The 23,583-nt window shown below is 43.4% G+C and overlaps 1 protein-coding gene across 14 annotated transcripts in view; it reads left to right on the forward strand.

Annotated features, from left to right (window-relative positions):
* The first annotated feature begins 5,035 nt into the window (after nucleotides 1–5,035).
* Nucleotides 5,036–23,583, forward strand: part of LOC6633420 (smoothelin-like protein 1) — a 50,716-nt gene continuing 32,168 nt past the window's right edge. For 10 of the 14 annotated variants that reach the window (XR_011417435.1, XM_070211319.1, XM_070211322.1 and 7 more), the window contains exons 1-4: nucleotides 5,036–5,172; nucleotides 8,584–8,673; nucleotides 20,139–20,517; nucleotides 21,143–23,578. Coding sequence is in view for 13 of the 14 variants with exons in the window: in XM_070211319.1 (XP_070067420.1) it covers nucleotides 8,617–8,673; nucleotides 20,139–20,517; nucleotides 21,143–23,578 (2,872 nt within the window). In the remaining variant the exon portion in view is untranslated. Of the gene's footprint in view, nucleotides 5,173–8,583; nucleotides 8,674–12,807; nucleotides 13,307–20,138; nucleotides 20,518–21,142; nucleotides 23,579–23,583 lie in introns of those variants that run through there. The other 4 variants (XM_015170075.3, XM_070211329.1, XM_070211321.1 and 1 more) reach the window with 4 other exon arrangements.

Here is a 23,583-nt window from a genome sequence, read left to right on the forward strand (position 1 = left end):
TAACTCGATCGATAACTGCACGCCCTTACCTAATATCGATAAATATCGATTTTAGCATATAGTTTTTTTTCAGCTCTCGTATAGCTTATAGATGCTGAAGTTGAGATCTCTTTGAACTTTTCTATTTTTGCAGAATACAAGTTCATAATTTGCGCTCGATAACTATTCACATAGTATCGATAAATATCGATTTCTGTTAATGATTCTTTAAATATAGCTCGTAAATTCTCGCACAGCTTAGGGTTTTATATATTCTTGATCAGAGCCACAATCTGAATCGATCAAAATTTGTTTCGATAACTTCTGGCATTCTCAAAATATCGATATATATCGATTTTGAAAAATGTTTGCTTAAGCTAGAGATAGTTAATTTTGTGTGTATGCTCTCGCATTTTGGAAACCTTTTGTGTGTGTGTGTGTGTGTGTGTGAGTGTGTGTGTCTACGTATTTGTGTGCTTATGTGTGTGTGTATATAAGACAGCTGATAAGATCAGCTCGACTCTGAGTTCGGGGCATATCTCTTGCTTTTCCTTTCACGCTAGAAAGCACGACACGATGCTCATCTCCATTTGGAATGCACACACAAATTTCACACACAAATGGAATTCAAATCAACTGCATTTTAATTACGCAATTGTTGCAGTTGCAGTTGCTGTTGCAGTTGCTGTTGCAGTTGCTGTTGTTGCTGTTGCTGCTGCTGCTGTCAGCGACAAATTTAGCGCGTCCAAGGTTTACATTTAGCGATTTCGCTGTGAATCACTTAAAATAAATTAAAATCAATTTTTGTGCACTTTTCATGCGTGATATATATATATATATATATATATTTTGGTGTGTGCGTGTGGCCACAAAAGCTGCTGGCATCCTTTTATGGCACTTGTGGCAGCCGTCTGCGTCGTGGCGCCCCAATCTTCGACTTGCCTGGCTGCCTACGCGCTGACATCATCGTTGTGTCCCCTGTGTCCCCTTTACCCGCTCGTCCCCCTCGGCCATGCAACAGCCATTTGTTTGGCCCGGACAAGGGCAGCGCAACCTTCGATGCTGCGGCAACAGTTGCTCGTGCAACACTTTCACTGTGCCAAGCGGCAACTGTTGTTGTTGCTGTTGCTGTTGTTGTTGTTCTTCCACTTCTTGTTTTGGGGCGCAGCTGTTGCTTTGGCAGCGCGTTAGAGCCGCATTTGTCACATGTTGCCCCCAGGCACGCCCACCCAAGTGTTGCTCGCAAGCGTAATTCTTGCGCTGCAGGGTTGCTGCTGCTGCTGTTGCTGCTGTTGCTGTTGTTCTTGTTTATTGTTATTGTTGCTAATGTTGCAATTGTTGCTGTTGCGTCTCTATCTATTGTTCTTGTTGCTGTTGTTGTTGCCTCTGATGTTGTTGATCTTGCTGCTGTTGCTGTTGTTGCTTCTGGAACTTTTGTTGTTGTTACTGTTGTTGTTGTTGCTTCTGTCGTTGCTGCTGAGGTTGCTGTTATTGCTGTTGTTATATCTGTTCTTGCTGATGCACTTGCTGTTATTTGCAATTGTTGCTGTTGCATCTGCGCCCATTGCTGTTGTTGCTGCTGCTCCTGTTGCTGTTGCTGCTGGTGTTGTTGCTGCGGAGGTTGATGTTATTGCTGGTGTTGTTGCTGCTTCTTTGTTGCTGTAGCTCTGTTGTTGTTGCTTCTGTTGGTGTTGTTTATGTTGTTGTTGTTCCTATTGTTGCTGCTGCTGTTGTTGTTGCTGCTGTTGTGTTGTTGCTGTTGTGTTGCTGCTGTTGCTGCTGATCTCCTTGTGCCAGTTGCATGTTGAAAATGTTTTCCTAGAATTTTGCAGCATTTCATTCGATTTCATTTGATTGACACTGAACGTTGACGTTGACATTCAACACACACGCACAACAACAACAACAACAACAACAACTGCAACAACAACAGCAATTGCCTGGCATCAGCTCATCTCCTCTCGTCTCGTCTCAAGTCATTCGCTGGTTTTTACATTTTCAGTCAGTGGTTTTGGCCAAAAGTGCACAACCCACTGACCATGTGGCACTCGCAGGTTTGTTGTTGTTGTTTTTTTGTGATATGCTTTTTGTGTTGTTTTCCTTTTGTTGTTTTATGTTTTTTTTTGTTTTGGTGCTGCGCTTTGCATTTCGATAAGGCGGCGCAATTGGGCTGCAGCTGCCTTATCGAGAGATCTGCTGCGTCCAATTGACGTAACTGTAAACGGCAGGCCTCGAGTTTAACCAAAGTCCAATAAGAGAAAAGCAGCCAGAAGTAACTCATGATGCCACACGCTCAACTGAACCGGTTCAGATATGAACCGACTCCTGAGTCTGGCATCAGTTGCCACAAGCAAAGCTAAACATGCGCCGCGAACCTTTTCTTCAAAAACAAAATCAAAATAAAAATTTACGTATATTCGAAAAATATAATGCAACATTTGTAGCTGCTACAGTGCTCAATGAACAATGAACCAGTTCAAATGAACAACAAAAAATTAAATAATAAATTCAATAATGCGTATTATTTTTCTATTGGTCAAAGTTAAGATGAATTGGAGATCGAACCAAGCACTGAACTCATGAATTGGCATCTGTATCAATAGCTCATTATTTTGTTTGCCAGTTCTTATTAGCCAGCGCACACTGTAGTTACGGCTAACAGTGTCTTCTATTTAGTTAACAGAGTATGAAACGCAATTAGCAGAAGCTGTAATATAGTCTGACTTGAATTTGAAACTTAAAAGTTCTTATTAGATAGCGAACACTGTAATTGGAGCTAACAGGGCCTTTAACAGGAGTTAAGTCTTTAGTCTAGTGTGCCTTGTATCAAGCTGTCATTAACAACAATTTTATCTAAATATCCCTTTAGAAAGTTCCAATTAGCTACTACTTTCGATTGACACAGTCGGAAACGCAATTTATAGAGGCCGATTCTTAAATCCAGTTAGCCTTTCAAGTTCTTATTAGAAAACCGACCACTGTAGCTCGAGCTAACAGAGTGTTCTGTGCGGTTAACAGAATCGGAAGTGGAATTAACAGAGACTGAATAATTAATCTAATCAGCCTTTCAAGTTCTTGTTGGAAACCCCACTACTGTAACTGTAGCTAACAGAGTGTTCTGTGCGGTTAACAGAATCGTAAGTGGAATTAACAGAGGCCGAGTCTTTAATCTAGCCAGCCTTGAAATTGTCCGTCTCTGGCATCAGCAGGGGTCGGGAGTCCTTGATCTAGTGTGCTGTGTGTTTAGCTGTCATTAACAACACTTGATAACTGTCAATTGGGATAGCAAATAAAATTCACACAGGGAAAAAGTCAATCAATTTAGCAAAGCCTCATCAACAAGAATGCAGAACGTACGCAAAGTGGTTAAGGAGCGCGATTATATTGCCTCGCTGCTGTTGAACAAGTCGCGGGAGTCGTTCAAAATGCCGGACACACTGCCGCCAATACCGGAGGACGAGGCCGAGGGCCCGGCAGCCGAGGAATACTTTGTGGAGGACGCCAGCCGCAAGATTAAGCAGCAGTTTGGCGCCCTCTCGCTGGAGCTGGACACGCCGGCAGCTGGTGCCGGCGGTCCGAAGCTCATGGAAATGGAATGGCCATCGCCGGTGCCATCGGACGGAAGCGAGGCCAGCGATGAGAGCAGCATCAGCTCCACAAACGAGGTAATCCAATCGACCACGTCCAGCGGGGATGAGTTCCAGCTGGACTCGAATCTGTTGCATCATCCACGTCGTCGTCGCCGTCGCAATTCGAATGGCCTCTAGAAATTCGCCCCACAATGGCGGCCATCGAATCGAGGAACTGTCATTAGCTTCGGATCCTGTTCACATATCAAAACGAAACCCGCCTAAATAAAACTCGTTCATTTCTAGCTTTCATTTTCTTTAATATTCGATTTTCAAATTGCAAACCCCCAAAGCCCGCACCTCAAACACTTTACAGACCTTACAGTGCCTCCCATAAAGTATATAGATTCCTCATCCAGCCAAGTCGGTTCCTCTCTCCATTTTACAGGGGTTGGTAAGTTTTCACCTAAGTCCAAGAATAATAATTATAATAAAAAACTCTTTATTATATTATATTATTATGTTACAAGATTTCACAGCTGTTAAATGTGGAAAGCTTTGATAATTGACAAGCTGTGAAATTAACTATTTAGTTGTTTATTTAATAAATTATGCATGCGAAAAGGGCGAACAATGAAAGTCCTTGCGGAGCAGCTCCTAAATTTAAGTTGAGTTCAATTGTTGTCATTGCATTCAAGGTTATGTCTGATTAACAGTGCAGTGCTGTTGTTGTTGTTGTTGTTTTTATTCCTTGCTACAGCATACACACATACACGCGCGCACGCACGCACGCACACACGCACACGCACAGCGCAGCGCAGCGACATTTGCGACGAGGCGAACTACATCCGGACTGGGACTGTGTGGAGTTGACCGCTGCCCACAGCTCCTCAGCCCCTTTAGCCTGTTGCTGCTGTTGCTGCTGCCGCTGCTGCGGCTGCTCTGCTGGCGCCTATCTCGCTGCTCGGCGACGAGCCTAAATGCAGCAACAATTGCAGTTTGCACAATCAGTTAAGAGCCTCCGCTCGTGCCAAACGGTTGTGCGCATCTTTCACACAGTTAACAACAACGCTTACAACAACAGTTACAACAACAACAGCAGCAGCAACAACAGCAGCGAACTTTAAACAATTGCAGCAAAATAATAAACTTTGCTTAGCAACATTTTGTTTTTATTTTTTACGTGCATTTTTACTGGCAGCTCCTGTTTTTTTTCTCGTCTTTTCCTTCATTCGCGTGTGCCGGCAACAGCAACAACAAGAAGAAGAAGAAGCAGAACATCAAACAGTTATTTGTTGCAACCGCAAGTCAATCAAAAGTGCGCCCCCCTCTCTTGCCGCACCCCTTTCGCACTAAAACAAGCTCGCGATCGTTTTTGCTTAATTCACGTAACCTAAGCTCTTTCCGTGTAGAACTTTAACAAATACAATTACAGTAATTACCTAGAGCTTTTCTCTGCACTCGTGTGTGTTTGTGTGTGTTTGTTTTGCATTAATTACAACTATTTTTTTTTTTTAATATACTTGTATTTATTTAAATTGTTGTTGCTGTTTGTCTTCAACTTGTGCTTGTCTCCAGTTACAAAAGCCGCGACGCAGTCGACGTCTCTGATAAGCAGCAGCAGGTAAGATGGGCAGCACACACACACACGCACAATAACATCCACACACTCACACTCACACGCACACGCACACATTGGCATGCAAATTAAGTTCCAACATGTTCTAAGCGTTTTGCGGTTTTCCTGTTGGCTCCCAGGCGCCATCTAGCGGCAAATTAATCAATCAATCAGCTATTGAATATATCGCCTTACACAGCGGCAGCGCAGTCGCGCTCTTGCCGTCTCTTTCGCTCGCACTGTGGGCGTCTAAAAGCACAGCAGAAGTAATAAAAAATGGTGAAGGGGGGAGGGGGGAGGGGGGAACATAACTAATTTAAATCGAATTGGATTTCAATAGGAATTAAGCGCATTGCCATATTCTGTTGTTTGCGTTCACATTTTCGGGCATTCGAAAATTTACGAGCGCCCGCCACAGCGCTTGCCATTTATCGTTAATCGTTAATCGCTTCAGTCGCGGGGCATTGGCCACGCGCCTACCTACGCGATTCTCACACAGACACGCGATAATTCCATTGATCCGTCAAATTGCAAGATTTCAAATTAAGCAACACATGTAAATCGCTGACTTATGAGCTTTGGAGACGAGCTCATATGAATTGTGGCGCAGCTAAATTGGCTATAATTATGCATATAGTTTGTTTATCTAACATTATATGGCATTAAGGGCTTTAAATGAGTGCTGTTTGTCTGGCTCTTTTAGGGCATGATTGTGACTTGTTCCACAAATGGCGACCAGGCTAGACCCTCTGTAACCTTTAGCGGCAATTTTGCTTGGTCAAAAGCTATAAAAAACATCTCTATCGTTTAGTCTCAACATTTTAATTAATTACTTCGAATTACTTTTATTGCTTATTGTGAATTATTTCATATCTCATATATAGACCTAATCTAGAGTATATTTTCCAATCAAATGACATCATGTCACGCATAATAATTTGGCTTCTACCAAAAAAACCTGCAGGATCTCATTTACAAAGACTTAAGACTATATCAATAAATACCTATATATATATATATATATTCCTGATTGGGATATCGAGTTGATTCTATCTTGAAAACAACTAAATCTAGAGATTATATGAATGAATACCAGAGTATATGTTCTGTATCGGAAGCTGATTATATCTTTGAAACTTCAAATTTGAAGCATAAACTCAGATAGACATTTATTTATATCATGAGAGTTGAGAGTTGGTTTCTTTAGCAAAACTCGAATACTATAAAAAATCTTGATGCACAAAATCTGGTATATTGTTTAGGGGTTATAGATTGTAGGTTCAGAGTAGTTCACCTCTATTTCCTTGAGAATTTCTCAAGCTAGACCCTTGCGCTCTAAGCGCTGAAAATTTCATTAAGATCGGACAATAAGCACCGAAGTTACTTGAGAACAAATTTTCTATATCTATTGTGAAAGCAGCCTGTCTTTGGTTGCAGCATATCTCCCAGTCGGGCATACTTGTTTCTATACTATACTATACTATATATATAAATATATATCTTGGAGTAGCCGCATCAAATCTACCCTTGACCTTCAGTTCTCCTAAAGGGTTTTCTTCTCGTGCACCTTCAGCTTCAAGTTCAGTTCGGCTCCGGCTTTTCGGCGGCTGACCCCGCTGCTTGATAAGGCGACTGATTGACTGATTGACCAACTGACTGACTGACTGACTGACTGACTGACTGACTGACTGTCGTCAGCCTATTTGCCCAATTGTGGTTTTGAACTTGTTTGGCTTTTGGCCGGGCGAACGGCCAGTTGCCTCACAGCGGTACGCCCCGCCCCCCCCTTTGAGAATCCCCTCACCTTGCGCTGAGAACGTGCTGTGGATTCCAATTGCTGTCTGACCGAACATCGTGTTTTGATCTTAACCAAAACTGAAACCCAAATGCGACGCTGGCGGCCGCATCAACTAATCACAACTGCCAACCCAATGAGCAGCAGCAACAACAATTGCAACAACAACAACAACAACTGCAACAACAACAACAACAACAACATTTGCCATGTTTCATTTTAACCATTTACGGGGGAAATGTCACAACTTGTTTGGGAGACTTGGGGCACTTGGGGACTTGGCTTTGGTGGGGATCTGGTTCGCCTCGTCGTCGTGCTGGAGTGCAATAAAAAAACACACACACACACACACATACACACACAGAAATCATGATAAATTGAAAATAATATTAACGAATCTATGTACGTACACTTGAGAAACCGCAGCAACAACAACAACAACAACAACAACAACAACAACAACAACAACAACAACAACGACAACAAATGAATCAAAATGAAAAATGCATTCGCATTTTTAGTGGCAACAAGTGGCAGCAGGCGCTTATCGCTAATGATAGACTACCAGATACCCTATGATATTTGTTTGAAAAAAAAAGAAGGATGATTGACTAGCAGATAACCTGAGCTTTTTATCTTTTAGTGCAGCAAGTACCAGTACTCACTTATCGGTAATGACAGACTACCAGATACCCCGCAATTTTGTTAGAGCAACAAATAGCAGTAGGTACCCTCATGCTTATATAGACGTGCAGATACCCTGTGCTTCTTCTCTTTTAAGGCAACAAGTGGCAGCAGGCGCTTATCGCTTATGATAGACTACCAGATACCCTGTGATATTTGTTTAAAAAAAAGAGGGATGATTGACTAGCAGATACCCTGAGCTTTTTATCTTTTAGTGCAGCAATTACCAGTACTCACTTATCGGTAATGACAGACTACCAGATACCCTGCAATTTTGTTAGAGCAACAAATAGCAGTAGGTACCCTCATGCCTATATAGACGTACAGATACCCTGTGCTTCTTCTCTTTTAAGGCAACAAGTGAAAGTAGGCGCTTATCGCTGATGATAGACCTGCAGATACCCTATGCTTTTTTTTAAAGCAACAAGTAGCAGTAGAACCTTGTTGCTTATCATACACACACACACACAAATACCCCGTGTTTATCCTATTGCACAACATTGATGAGCGACTAGCAGATATCCTGTGCTTTGTTTATTTGGAGTAGGAGTAGACGTTTTCTGCTCTTGATCGACTAACAAATAAGCCTTATTCTTTTCGTTAGAGCAACACGTAGAAGTCAACAGTTGTTGCTTATGATCGACTAGCAAATATCCTGTACTTCTTTTTCTCTTTAGAGCTTAGAGCCATAAAATTGAATCGTGACTCTTTAAGTAATTCTTGATCTGACCATTCTTGATTTTCTTACAAGTTTAACATACCCCATGTTATGTTATGTGTACGGGGTATGATAAAGTGAATTGCATCATCGGAAGGCAGCCAACGGCCGCCTTCAACTGACATTTTCATTTAACTTACTTATTGTGCATATGAATGGGTTTTTCTTTTTCTTTTTCTTTTCGATTTTAATTTATTTTTGTATGTTTTTTTTTGTGCAGGAGTCGCCACCGAACTTTGCAACTGTTTTTGCCATGGAACTGGAATGCGATTTGGGTGCCATTCAAAACGAGGAGTTGCTGAGGAAAATGGTAAGCGCTGTGAATTAAATTGGATATATTTATCTGAGATCTCATATTATTAAAAGTGTATTTGGCATAAGACTTAAATAAGCATATTTCATCATTTACATTGCCTTGGTATTTGCAGCTCACTCGCTCTTGTAGAGTAGGTCAGCTCTCACGTGAGTTTCATACTAATCAGCTTACATGTGAGTTGTATACCAATCAGCTTTTTGTGCCTTTCCTGCTGGCAACTGCTTCAGCGTTCAGCTTGTCTCTCTTATCCGTTTCAATTCATATTCATGCATTCAAATGGCAGTTAACTTTCAAGTGTTGCATCATACAGCTTCTTGTCTGTAGATGCCTTCAATAAGTATTGTAGCTCCCTGCTCCGAAATCTCTTAACGTCTTTCCTCATTCTGTATATCCTTGACTTTCACTCGAGTCTTATACCGAAAAGTTGTGCATCAATAAACTCCTTAATTGTGTCGTATATCAATCAGCTTTTGTTCGGCTTCGTTTAGTTTAGATTAGTAGATTGTGTAAGTGTCCAAATGTCCTTTTGGCTGTCTTATGCGTTGCAATGTTTGCTTTTTGTATGAATCTTAGTTTTAAGTTTTAAATCAACCAGCTTTTGCTATGCACTGCCTACAGAAGATGTGCATTTGTGTCTTATACTATGCAGCTTTTGCTATTTCTGAATCTATAGATGAGAGTAAGTCCATATATTTGAGTAATGTATCAAACAGCTTCTGCTAAGCATACCCAAAATTTGTTTTCAGGAATGGAATTTTATGACAGATCTCAAATTTGTCTTACTTAGAGTATAATAGAGTGTCGTAGCTGTCAGGAGTAATAACTAGTTTCCGTTGTGTAGCAAGCAGCTTCTGATAGTTTCTGAATGCTGCAATTAACGAGGGCTCACTGTATACCCTTTAATTCGAGTTTCACAGAGCCTTTGGTCAAGTTTTCGATTTACTCATTTTCTGGATATGGTGCCTTCTATGTAATTCTCAGCTGAGCTGTGCTCCTCTTCATCTTCATCGCCCTCTCCCTCTCCCTCTGCCAGTTGCCTGCCTATGCTCCTCTGTCTAGCTGTTGGCTCACCTAACCACTAAGCCACCTGTTGCAAGTTCATTGCCTCTCCGCCGTTGCTGGATGCGTCAGTCATTGCCTTTAAAGTAGACAGACATGGAGTGGGGAGAGCGAGCAGATATTCGAGAACAAGCTGTGGAGATTCACACACAGACCAGAGCCCAGCTCAACCCAGTTCAACCTGACCAAATTGGGTCATTTATGGGGTTGGCCTGGCCGGCTCCGCTGTGTGGGCTGTGCGCTGAGCTGGCTTAGACGGCGCGCAATTATCGTTAAAATGTCGTTAAACAAAAAAATCAATGGAAAAACGATGACGATGCCTCTTAACTTGGCCAAAATGATCTACGAGCGGCGACAATAGAAAAACATCTATATTAATAATAATAATAAATACGAAAATTGTACAAAAATAGCAGCAGACGTTAATCAGCCCACGCAGACGCAGACGCAGACGCAGACGCAGAAGCAGACGCAAACAGCGACAGCGACAGCGACTGCGCCGGCGAGCGACAGCGACGTTGCGTCGACTGCGTCTGAGCCGCGCTCTATCTCGCTCTGTCTCGCTATCTCTGTCTTTCGAGAGTGGCCAATTGGGGCGCCTGATAAAGTGGCTGCGCTGCGGCTGGATGAGTCATGCGCCATGCATCAATTTCGAGCAGCATCTGAACTCGCCTGACCGCCGCGGCGAATCCAGTTGGGCACAGCTCCTTGGAACGCGGCGATGACGCCACAGCTGCCGCTGGCGTTCTGCTCGTACAGCTGTTCAGGCTTCATTGGCGTTTGGCCATGGTTTTTTGTTTTTTTTTTTTACTGCATACCCTGTAAACACATTGGCAGGCTGGCAACGATAAATAGCAATTTTCAGGCAGTGTTCAATTCGAAAGCTACTCGAGCCTGACTGCAGGGTATCTGCTGGTCGTGCACGACAAACGACAAGCACTCTTTCTTGTTTTCAGTGTGTGCGTTTTTAAGGCTTTTGCGCGTTGGCCGCTTTACAATTGCGCCAATCTCTCGGCCATGATTTGAAGCCAGTGTCGCGTGGGCAGCGGCGCTGACGTTGACGTTGACGCTAACTGCAAAATAAATCAATAAACCTGAGCCGCAATTGGCACAGAGACACCCGCTATGGCCATATGTCTGTCTCTCCGTCTGTCTGTCTGTAACAGTTGCCACCAGCTCGAACCAGAATCCACATGGCCATTGGCCAAATGCAGTCGCAGCAAGTGAACAGAAACGCCATCAAACGTTGCCGTCTATCGGCGAATGGCCATTGTCTATCGTTAATCGTTGTTTATCGTTTATCGGCTGCCGTCTAGCCACGACGTCTGCGCAGCGTCTGCATGACTAATTTTTTGTTCTCTTTTTGCTGCTTTTAAGCTTTGGCTTTTTGTCGCGTGGGGGCGTCTTCTGAATCGTGCTGTTTACAAAAGCTTACGAATTGGCAACTGCAACAATGACACCCACCCAAGCATGATCAATGCACGAATGCCATTCCACTGATTTACATATATGTATGTACATACATGTATGTGTGTGTGTATAATTAATTTAAAATATTTATATACATTTAATAAATATAATACGTATACACATAGATATCTGCCTGGCGCTATGACTCGGCCGTGCACTTGGACACGTCCATTGTTGTTGTTGTTGTTGTTGCTGTTGGGCACTTTCAAGTTTTCCCATTTTTGCACGATCGATTAGCCAAATCCCACTGGCAATATCATTATGGAGTTGCCAACCTTATGCAAATTTGCCATAACAGTCGTCGCATCATTAGCCAAAACTGAACTTTAATCGATTGAAACTATATATGCGCCCACATGTCGCACTTTGTATACCCTAACCAATGTAAGGAACAGGAGCTAGGCTGAAATCGATTAGGTATCAATAAGTTCGTTGTATGTTGAGCTTAGCTACATATTGGCGTCTTTTGCGCTTTCCAGCTGGTCGAACTTGAAATACCCTAACTATAGAGGGACGCTTTTCTGAATCAGTTTTTCGTTTGAAATTAAATTTGGGACATTATTGTCTTCGGTTTATACATAAAAGTTTATACATTTATATGCACGCTTATTTCAAGCAATTGTTGATATTAAAAATGGTTGATCATAAAAAACATGATATATTCAGATTTCAACAATTCAATATAGATCTTTTCGTTTATTGGTAATTGAATAAATAATCTATAATTCGAGCGTTTCAATTTCACAGTTTTTCTCCATAAACACAGACATAAGCTATGTTTATTACGGCTATAACAACACCTGAAACAAATCGATTACCATTGTACATATGTAGCTATAAAGTCAATATAAACATATTTTCCCAAACATTAACAAAGATATCAAAAATAAACTTTTCAATAAATCGTAATTCGAAACAGGAACTGCCTCACGAACCTAACCTCATATGAGGCAAAAAAATAAAAAGCAAAAAAAAAGCTACTCTACTTACGGCGAGTCATTCTCACACTAAGCTCCAATTGGTCATAGCCTGTGCAAAAACAAATTCCAATTTGGACTAGGTGCATACTCTTTATAGGGTAGCCGATGTGGTCCTAGAGAACAACAACAAGAAACTCGCCGTTACAAACTGCTGTTGTTGTTGTTGTTGTTGCCGTTGTCTTTGGCTGCGCAAAGTCAAGAGCTTTTGCTAAAGTTCTGCTGCTGCTCGTTTTGTTCTTGTTGTTGTTGTTGTTTTCGCAGCCTCACACTAAGCCGCTGTTTTTGTTTTGTTTTGCTTTGTTTTTCATGTGTTACTTTGCGCACATAAAAAGGCAGCGCAGCTGACAGCGGCCGCTGCACTGATAGCGGGGGCAACTCACACGCATACGCGTACAAGCCGAGGCAGCAGCGCACACACACGCACGCACGCACGCTCGATCGACGTCGACGACGACGACGACGTCGCTGTCATCTTCGCGGTGTTGTTGTCGTATTCGGTCATATCTCTGCTGCTGACTGCGCGGCGCGCTGTCGTCATCAGCTGCGCTGCTGCGGCTGCTGTCTAAGCTTCGGCCGGTTGGCCGTCCACTCTACGCGGCTTTGATTCTGAATGGGCGAACTTCAGTCTGATTTTGGTGCTCGATCGATTGCAACGTGCCGACGCTCGGTTTTAAAAACGAAACTCAACTCCCAAGAAGAAGCAGCAGCAGCCTTACCAACAACAACAACTACAACAACGAAGCACAGCACAGAATTGTTTTAATTTGTTTTTTTTTTTGTTTTGGTTGTTTTTGTACAACTTTTGATTTATTTGCCGTACGAGCTTAAAGAACATAAGCCCAAAAAGCACGAGTCCAGCGAAACGGCAACAGGATTAGTCACACCCAGCCCAAAGTGTTTGTTTGTGTGTGTTTGCCGGTGCAACATAAAATATAAATAAGAAACGAAATTGAACGTTCAAAAGAACAATACAACGAACCCAACAACAACAACAACAACAACAACTCAACGAAATTCGAGAAAAGGGCGCAGTTTAAAAAAAAGATAACACGACATTATTTGTTACCTGTGCTTTTGTCATTTGGAGGAGCCACTGTGATTAGCTCACCTATAGACAGGTAAATTAATGGCATATTTTCGCGAACACGCACACACACACACACACACACACATACATACATACACATTGCATTTGCTAATAACTTTCACACTTTGTAGAGTTTTTTTTTTTTGCATAACGTTCAGTTAGTCAGCGACGCAAGCGGCGCTGCTGGCGTCGCTGCCGGCGTCAGTGCCAGCTATTTCGGCCGTCAGCTTGTAAACAAACAAAGGCCCTTATCTCTAGAACTACTTGAGAATGCGATTACATTCCGGCACACATATACGTTCGGGTGTACGAATAGAGGTAGAGAGCTGCACAAAAATTAGACCGATCGTCTCATCATTTTATCAAGATCTCCAAGCTACAATATTCTAGGAAGGTGGCAGAAGGGTGGCAGGGAGGAGGAGGGGGGGGGGGGGCGCAAACGGGGGTGTATTTCGCTATGCTAATCTGCGTATGCATTTAATTACAGTGAAACCTGTTCTCACTGCCACGGGCAGTTGGCCTTGCCCAATGCTAAGCGAATACACGGCGATCTGTTCATAGGCCCAAAGAAATTTAGATTAAAAATCGACTAATTGCTTAGCCTGAGGTTCTGTGTGCTCTAGTCGGGCATGCCCGACTGTAAGATGCCAACATTTTGGCTTCCCTTTATACTTTGCATTCAGAAGAAGCTCTGTTAACTCGGCTCTTTGCTGTGCAATCTTTATGAAATTTTCAGTGCTTGATTATGGCATGGAAATGTGTGTATATACCGAAGCGCAAGGCGCTATCTTTATAGCTAGAGATTTTCACAAATACGCGCTAGTGGCGGGAGATATTAAAAAAAGGAAATATGCCTAATCCGTATAAGCTAGAGAAGAGTCTACATACCAAATTTGGTGCATCTAGCTTGTAAAGTTCTCGAGTTATGCTCAAGAAAGCAAGCCTCAAAATCGATATTTATCGATTCGATAGAAATGCACCGAGAATTTGTATGCGAACTGATGAATTCGTGCTGCCTATGCTACGGGAGAGTTAATATTACAAATTTCGAGCTTCTGGCCTTTGTAGTTTCTGAGTTCCAGTTAGATTGTCCTCCCAATAGAGAATATATATGTATAGACTTTAAGGGATCGAAGCTTGTGTCTTCTGCCTTGTACAACAACATCATGCCCCATTTGCGGGCTTTAAAATAGACAATCATCATATCAGATCAGTTTGTATTCGTTGTTCGTACACCCACTCTGAAAATAGTGCAATCATCTGTAACCTTCGCTTTCCGGTCTGTTTTTTTTTTTTAATATATATGCAATGATCACAGTTCGATTGAGCTGATGTGTTTTCCTTTACTGTTCAGCGAACAGTTAGCCGGTTTATTTATAGAGATTAATACAGTTTTTGTTTTTCCTTTGTATGTAAGACGGGAAGTAAGTAGAAAAACTGTTAAAGCGCCATCTGGCCGGTTGAACTTGAAAATATTGAGATAAAAGTCAAGAACTTTTTAAAGCTGAACGTTTTTTATTTGAAATAGTTTTAATCTTAAAATCTTGCATTAAATGTTCGACTATTTTAATGGAAACACTGTTTTTGATATTAATTTCGATTTCTTTAATGAAAACAATATTTTGATTTTATGCGCAAACTATATATTTTAGGAATATTCTAGAAATATATATCTTTATATATATATATCAAATTTTACTTGTTTTGTCGAAAATTTCAAAAATAGTTTATGATTTGTGATTCCTCGACAATTTTTTGTACCCACAACGTGGGAAACTTTCTACTTGAAATGGGAATCTTTTTTTTTTGGGAATGGTAACCATATTTTATAATGTGTACTTTGTAGTTGTTGACAACTCTTTGACGGCAGAACTCGATCGATCAGCGGAGAGAGAGCTAGAGAGAGAGGGAGAGGAAGAGACAGATTATCTTTGACATTTGTCTTGGATACGTTTGCATACATATGTTATATGTGCATGTATGTGATTAATATGCATGATGCGAGGGCCTCGAAGTCGCTCCGAATTTCAAGAACAGACGCCGCATGTTTAATTCACCTGCCCAATGTCATACCCAAGCCCCCTTTTTCCCCTGCCGCCCATCAAAAACAAAAATAAAAAAAAAAGAAAGAAAAAAGCAGCGAAGAAATAAAAAAACAGCTAAAATTGAAAACAAACCGAACTCAGGTCGAAAAATTTACTTGACTACAGCCCGTAGCTAAGTAAATACTGTCGAGAACATGTCGAATATATTCTAGCTAAGGGTCTGATGCACTAGCGTATACCCTGTGAACTTGAACTACGCACAGCTTCTTCTTCTGCTTGCCTTCATTCCCAGAAGAACATATTTCGACTTGGCTATTTTTGTTCAGATCTGGCAAATATATAGCCATATATAAAATATGTCTTAAGAAACTTATTTTCAAAAACTTTCTAAACATACAAATAGAAAAATTGTTGAAAATTTGTAGCTTATTTATTTTGAATTAACAAGAAAATGTATAGAAAATATTATTTGTATTACTTAAAGTTGTCTTGAAAAAAGTAAACTGAGGGCAGACTGCTGCTCAACCAAAAGATACCCCTTGACTAAATAGCTAGACATACAGGGTATATTTAAAACATGCGCAGTTTTAAATAGTTTCAATTTCGGTTTCGGCTGCGCAGGTGCTAAAAAAAAAAAACAACGTCTCTGCCGGCGTCGCAGCCAGCTTGAGAATGACACAATTCGCTCTCAGTTGCGGCGAATTCGCGGGCAACGGGCGAATTCTCGTTGCGCGATTCTCGGCTCGCAATTGGGTCGCCCACTTTTTGTTATGCATGCAACGGAATTGAATTGAAATGAATTTGAAATAGTTATAAATAACGACTGACGCCAAAAAATGACCGAAGCCAGACAATTAAAGCCCCAGACTGCAGGCCATTTCCTCAGCAAATTGAACTGATTGTCAATGTCAAATGCCAAATGCCAAATGACAGATGCCAAAGTGCCAGATGGCACTTGTGCGCGGCCAGATGGCGCACTGGTGCGTGTCGCTGTCAACAGGTGTCGCTGCAGCCGATCCGACCAAACGAAAGCTTGCACTTTTATATCGATCGACATTCGCAGCTGCTGCGTTCCGATAAGAACAAGCGATTGCGGCCTGCACGTACGAGTGCAGCCAGTGAAATGTTTGCGAACGCGACAGAAAAATGAATTTCATTTAATTAACTGCTATCAAACGAACCATCGCTTAACTAAGATAAGAAGAGTGGAAGTAAATATTCTGCATCCATAAACTAGGTATGCGGCCAGTGCAACGTTTGCGAATAGAACAGAAATACAATTGATTGCTAAATAACTCTTGATGGTGTTATGTTTAGACGTTCAAGGAGGGTAAGAGCGACAATGATAAGAGAGCTTTTCGTTGTGATAGTTAGCGCTACAGAGAGCAAAAGTAAGAGGGAGAGCAAGAACTGTTAGCAGCCAGTAAAACGTTTACGAATAAAATTGAAGGCTCAATAACTGATGAAATAGTTGTGTTTAGGCATTTGAGGAGGAAATGGATTTGTGAATACAATGCAAGAGCTTAAAGTTATTATTGCAGATAGAGAGACAGAGAGCTAATGTAAGAGCGAGAGCAAGAACTGTTAGCAGCCAGTGAAACGTTTACGAATGCCAAATAAGGAGGAATTGAAATATGCGATTGCTGTTGTTTAAGTAAACGTATGAGCTTGTAAACTAAAATTTACACTTATCAACTCTCTCACTCTCTTTCTCTCTCTCTATCCCTCTCTCTCTCTCCCCTCCCCCGCACTGCGTTGCAGCCCCTTCCGCTAGCTGAGCAGCATTCACTTCCTTGCGCTGTCTGAAGCATGTTCGTTTTTAGCGACATTCGTTCGACGCTTTGATTCAATTAAATTTTAATAAATTTTAATTTCAATAGCAAAAAGATTTCTTTTTTGCTTTTATATTCGTTTTTGTTTAGTTTTTTTTTTTTTTTTTTTTGGCAAACAACAATTATATGCATAGACGAAATATACAAAATAAGTCTGACCTCCAAAGCTGACACGACAGCTCACAAAATGAACGGCGAAAAAAAAACTATAATAAAAAAAAAATAAAAACAAAAAAAAAAATAATAATTTATCAGCATTTGCGGCAACTCGCATCAACAAAATCTCGCACGTCACGTCATCATCAGCAGCAGCTGGAGGAGCAGGAGAGAAGCTGAGGGGCAGAGTGAAGGCGCCTGCAGTCGACGTCGCTGTCGGCGTCAACAGGTTGCCGCTGGCAGCGGAGGTGCGACGACGGCGACTTCAACTGGTTATCAAGAGCCGCTTTTTAGAAATTACGTCATTTGGCATCGTCGCTTGACGAGGCGGCGTTTCAAGACGCTGCTCCAGAGTCTAGACGCTGGCATCAACGCTAACGTCAACGTTAACGTCCACGTCAGTTCCTGGACAAAAGTTGCACTTTTTTCGCCTTTCCCAACGCGGCCACACTGTTAGAGCTTATAATACCCAGCCCATACCCTAGACCGCGACAGCTGGCTCTCATCATCTTTAGTCTAAAAAAAAAAAAAATTGATGTGATTTTTAGTGAAAGCTACGCTTCGATTTCTCTGCTGCTTCCTTTTAAAGCAGCGTCTACTGTGTTAAGAAAAAACCCAACCAAAAATAGAATCGAATGTTTGCCATAAAATAATCTTTAACTGCAACAAAACAGAATATTTTATTCAGCTCATAAATTAGCTACCACGGGCTATTAATTCTTAGCTTTTGGAGCTAGTTTACCAGTTACTTTAACATGCTGGTTTGCTTGTCAAAATTTAGCAGTCAGTTTAATTTTCAACGAGACACCAGTGCGGCCACAATGTCTAGTAAATTGGGCAGCACTGCATATTGTTTGTAGATCTTAACGAAGTTGTCTAAAAAGCCTTCGTTGAGTTCGTATCAGCCACCGTGCCAGACAGCTGGCTGAAATTGGTTACAATCCACTGGAAATTTCCAGCTGTTTTCGCTGGAATTGAAAACTATTCAAAAGTGTATAAGTTAAAAGAATTTAACAATTATATGGGATATTTGTTAAAAAGCAGAAAAATATACTATATAAATATGTAATAAATATAAGTAGGTAATAAATATGCATAAATGTAGAGAACTGGAACTGGAAATATGCACTTGTTTTCACTGGAAATCGAGCTTAAAAATTTGCTGAAAATTTTGCATTTAGTGACTCGACTAGAAATATATAAAATTAATGGGATAAATTGCACAAATATGAGCACAAAATATTTGAAGAAATTATCAATAATTTTTCCACTGGAAGTTCCACTGGAATACGTGATGACAAAATGCATTTTGTTAAATGAAAACCTCCAGACTTTATCTAGAATTGTGGAATTATTAATGAATTCAATTGTAAATATGATTTATGATGTTTTAGAAGATATATATATATATACTTATATTCCATACTTTGTTGACTGAGGTTCTTGGGTCGACAGTCAACAGTCTTACCTATAAGCAGCTAAATTTAAAACGGTTAACAAAGCATTTTTTTTTTTTGTTTATTATTATTGTTGTTGTTGTTGGTTTTCGTTTGCCATTATTGTTAATACATGTGTTATTTGGCATGTTTTCCGCTTTCGATTTTGTTTTGTTGTTTCGAGCTTTTGGCAGTTGCCGGTGATATCACCGCGATTTTAGTGAATTTGTTTGGCCATGTTCCACCGCCATCCGAAACACGTCAAGCCCGAGCAAACCAGTCGTTTATAATTCACTTATAATTATGAGTCGAAGAATCTGTTGACATGTTGTCAAATCGTATGTATATCAATGGGCCTGGCCTCTGTGTGTCCACTTATCGGTCAGCACAATTTGTGTTTACGTTCTTGGTTTTTTTATTTATTTATAAGCGAAGCGTCATTTTCTGATAGGCCTCCAAATGAAGCACATATTTCCAGCCGATAAGACATCGATAATCGTCGATAAGTTTTATCGAATAATTTCTGGAAATTCTCATAAGTTCCATATTCGTTCCATAACTCAGCTTGAGCTTGAGCTTTGTTCTGGAAATTTGTTATATGGGCAACCGGTTTGAGTTTAAATGTTGGAGTTTTGCTCGATATTTGTTTATTGCTGCTCAAAAGAAATTGACCGGCATTGCGCGGTTCAAATTAATTTTGGCTTCAATTGAAAGAAAAAAGAAAAACCTGAATTCTGTTTATTTTCGCAATAAATAGAAAAATTATAAAAAAAAGCTAAATAAATAGATAATTGCTGCTGGATTTGAACCGGCAACCTCTCTCTTGTTAGTCGCATTATCCAAAAGTAATTTTTCATGAGAGTAAAACGTGCATTTAAATTGCAAATGGAAATGTTCAGACATATATCAAGATATCGTTTAGATATAATAAGAGAATAAGTATTGCAAAAAAACAGTTAAAATATCTTAAGCAAATGCACAATGCCCGGACATAAAGAATAGTTAAATCTGTGATGTGGGCCGATGAAATGCTGTTGCACGGAACAAACGAGAGTCTTCCAGCTCATTAGAGGTTAGCTTAGGCCGGTTGTATTGCATTTAGCTGGTACATATATCATTTATAAGGCGTTGGTTGTGGAACAAACATTGGCTGACTCACCGAACCCAATCGCCCGCTTAGCCTCAAGTCGTGTTTATGAGTCTGGCTGACTGTCAGCTAATTGGCGGCCAGTGCGAGGAGGCGTCAAACGCGTCCATAAAAGGCGCGTTTTGGCTCGAAGTGGATCGCATGTGTGGGTTACGTGGCGCACTCGTAGCCGGTTCAATTAGTCCAAGGACGCAGCAGAGGCTTTCGAGATTTTTCACTAACTCTTATGCCAATTGTCTAATTGCAGTGGCAGCAATCGGAGGACAGCGAACGTAAACGTCAAATCCGTACGCATCTCTATAAGCTACGCGAGTCGCGTCTGAGGAATCTCTATAGGCACGAACCGGATAGCATAGCATTCGCAATGTCTGAACCGAATGGCAATACTCTGTCCGGCTTTGGCAAGGATCCGCTGGCCACCAGCCATGGTGATGCGCTGCTGGACCAGAATTTCCAGAGCCTCAAGTCGAAGGAGGTGCGTGATTCGATCAGTCCCACGCACGAGCTCAAGTTCCATTCGATGAGCCTCACCCAGCCGAATAGCACCGGCTGGGATGTGCAGACCTCCTCGGAGGTGAGTCCCGATGGACGCGCCTATCGCACCGAGACGCTGGCCAAAACAGATGGTAAGTCCATTTTGTGTAATTGAAAACTAATCCCGTTTTTTTTTTGTACCCTGTACCCAATCAAAATAATACGAATATAGTTTAAGAAGACGACTTATCGAACCACCCGTTTATTTAACCGTTCTTCCATCCATCCGAATGGAAGTCCTTGCGTCGACCCTCCGCCCTTCCATGTGTCCGTCTGTTTCTACATGCCTGATACTAAAAGAGCTAAAGACTTTAAATAAGAAAAGCTTATCAATATTTATCCGTTCTTTCATCCATCCGAATGGACGTACGTTCGTCGATCTCCTCGGTCGACCGTCCGATCTTCCAATCCAGTCTTTCAATAGGCATCGATAAGTATCGGTATGCAGCCGTCGTTCTAGGGGGACTTATAGGGACTTTCCCTTTGGACTTTCTGGGGTAACGTTTCTGGGTACAGGGTATGTGCTGGTCGGGCACTTTCGACTAGAGCACTTTCACCTATTTGTGTTTCTATCTGTGTGTAACTCCTACTCTGTTTGTTTGTATGTCTCTGTGCCGTGATCAACCACCAAACTACCCAACTACCCACTACCAAATCTTAACTCCAACTCCAACCCAACAACACCACGAACACCAACACGATCCATCCATGTGACAGGTGTTGAGAAGCTGAATGGTGGCGGCACTGCCGAGTTCAAGGGTCGCAATGAGCAGCGCTCGAGCGCTTCGCATCAGGGCGACGACAAGAACTATGTGAAGCAGGCGGCCGAGAGCTCCAATACGCATCTCCAGGAGAAGGTTGTCTATGGCGACGAGAGCGCCGGCGGACGCACCGAAACGAAAATGAGCTCCACCACCTCCTCATCGAGCTCCAAGTTTGTCTCATCCTCCACTGTCGAGTATGGGGATGATGATGCCGCTCAGCCGCGCTATCTGCTGGACAGCCAGACGACAAATCGTCAGCAGCAGCAGCAACAGCAGCGAGAGCAGCGTGAACAGCGCGAGGTGCGGGAGCAGCGTGAGGTGCGCGAGCGCGAGGAGCAACGTGTGCAGGAGCAGCGTTTGCAGCAACAGCGCGAGGAACGCTACTCGGAGAGCCGGGAGCAATCGAAGAGCACCCGCAACGTGGAGACACAGCAGCACTACGAGGAGAACAAGCATTATGTGGACATGGACAAGGCATCTCCGGAATATCAGCGTCATGTGCAGCATCTGATGTCGCAGCCAGGCGAGATTATCTCCAATACGGTTGAGTATCCCAAGCCCAATGTCAAGATGATTACCACGGTGAAGCGTCTGCCCGACGGCACCATTGTCAAGAACAAGCGCTACGAAACCGAGCAAGTGTCTCCCAGCGCGGAGACGACGCGCCAGACCCAAACCCAGACCCAGACCCATAATCAGTCACAGGTAAACAATCAGCGTCGCACACAGGATGTGCACCACCAGCATCAGCATCAGCAGACCCACAGCCGTGGCGAGCCGCGCGATGTGGTGGACAATGCGGAACCGTTGCGTCGACCCGCCGAGGCCGAGGAGCTCATCAAGCAGGAGAGCTATTCGTCGGTCAAGAAGTCCAGTCGTCGCTTCTCCACTGAAACGACATCGGAGACCGTCGAGGAGTATGATGATCGTGCGCCCAATCAGCCTGCACAGCAGCTGAAGGCGCCGTCTCCGGCACGCCAGGATTACAGCATGCACGGCTTTCCCAGCAAGCCGATCCAGGAGTTTCCCAATCAGCGTCCGACAACGCCCAGCCGTCAGCCGGCAAGCGATTTCTCCACGCACGGCTTTCCCTCGGTGCGCGGCAATAAGCCCACCCAGGAGTTTCCCAATCAGCGACCCACCACCGAGGAGGTCGTAGTGATCAAGTCCGAGAAGAGTCGCAATGTCAAGCAGAGCAGCAGCTCGCAGCGCACCGTCGAGACGGAGTACGTTGATGAAGGGCATGCGCCCTTGCCGTTGGCGGCTGGACCAACAGCCACGCCCAGCTGGGAGCAGCCGGCCAGTCCGCGACGGGCACCCGTCGAGGATTTCAGCACGCACGGCTTTCCCTCGGTGCGCAGCTCACGGCCCGATCAGCCCGATGCCGAGATAGTGCATCAGAGCAGCACGAGCGCCGTTAGCCGCAAATCGGAGCGCATCATCGAGACCCAGGTGGAGCAAGACGATCTGGAGCCGCAGCCGGAGCCGCTGCAGCAGCAGCGTCGTCGTCCACAGCCGCTGAACGCCCAGCCGCCGGCCAGTCCGCGTCGCACGCAGCCGCGCGACGAGTACAGGGAGGTTAACCAGGGAGGTTATCCCGCGGCTCGATCGCCCACACGCGCGCCGGCCAGCAAGTCGCCGCCGCGCAGACCGAGCGCCGGCATACGCACGCCCACACGCAACGCTCCGGAGTCGACAACAACAACCACCACAACAACGACCACGGTGACACGTCGCCAGCTGCAGAAGGAGCGCGAGGTGGATGCAGCGCATCGTGCGTTTGCCGCCTCGTTGCGCAGCAGCTCGCCGGCGGAGAGCGTCGGCTCGACCGGGTCGCATCATCCGCATCATTCGCATCATTCGCATCCGGCACATGGGCGTCGCGATAGCGGACAAACGGAGCAACAGCGTCAAACGCCACGGTCGAGCATCTCGTCGAGCCGCACATTTAGGCGCGACGGACGCGAGGGCTCCCATGACAGCCATGCGCCGTCCGAGTCCAGTCGCATCAGCTCGACGACGGTGACACGCCATGTGGGCGTGCCCACTACCAAGAGCGTGGGTAAAACACTCGTTACCAAGCAGCAGCAGCAGCAACAAGCTGCTGTGAAGACCCGTAACGTTCAAGGTTCTAACGAAACAATCGATCTTATGCCGCAGCGTTCGCCCAAATCGCCAGCAGCAACGAAATCCACAACAATAACAGCAACGACCACAACCACGATTGGCAATAAGCCAACAGCCGGCGGATCAGCATCCCCAGCTATCACACCCACAACCCCAACAATTCCGACAACCCCGACAAAGCCCACAGCCGCAGCTCCAACAACTCCAACAGTTCCAGCCGTTATTCCCACAGCTCCAGCTAGCGAGACGCCAATTGTGTCAGGTACG

The sequence above is a fragment of the Drosophila virilis genome, chromosome X (assembly GCF_030788295.1).
Source record: "Drosophila virilis strain 15010-1051.87 chromosome X, Dvir_AGI_RSII-ME, whole genome shotgun sequence".
Taxonomy (NCBI): domain Eukaryota; kingdom Metazoa; phylum Arthropoda; class Insecta; order Diptera; family Drosophilidae; genus Drosophila; species Drosophila virilis.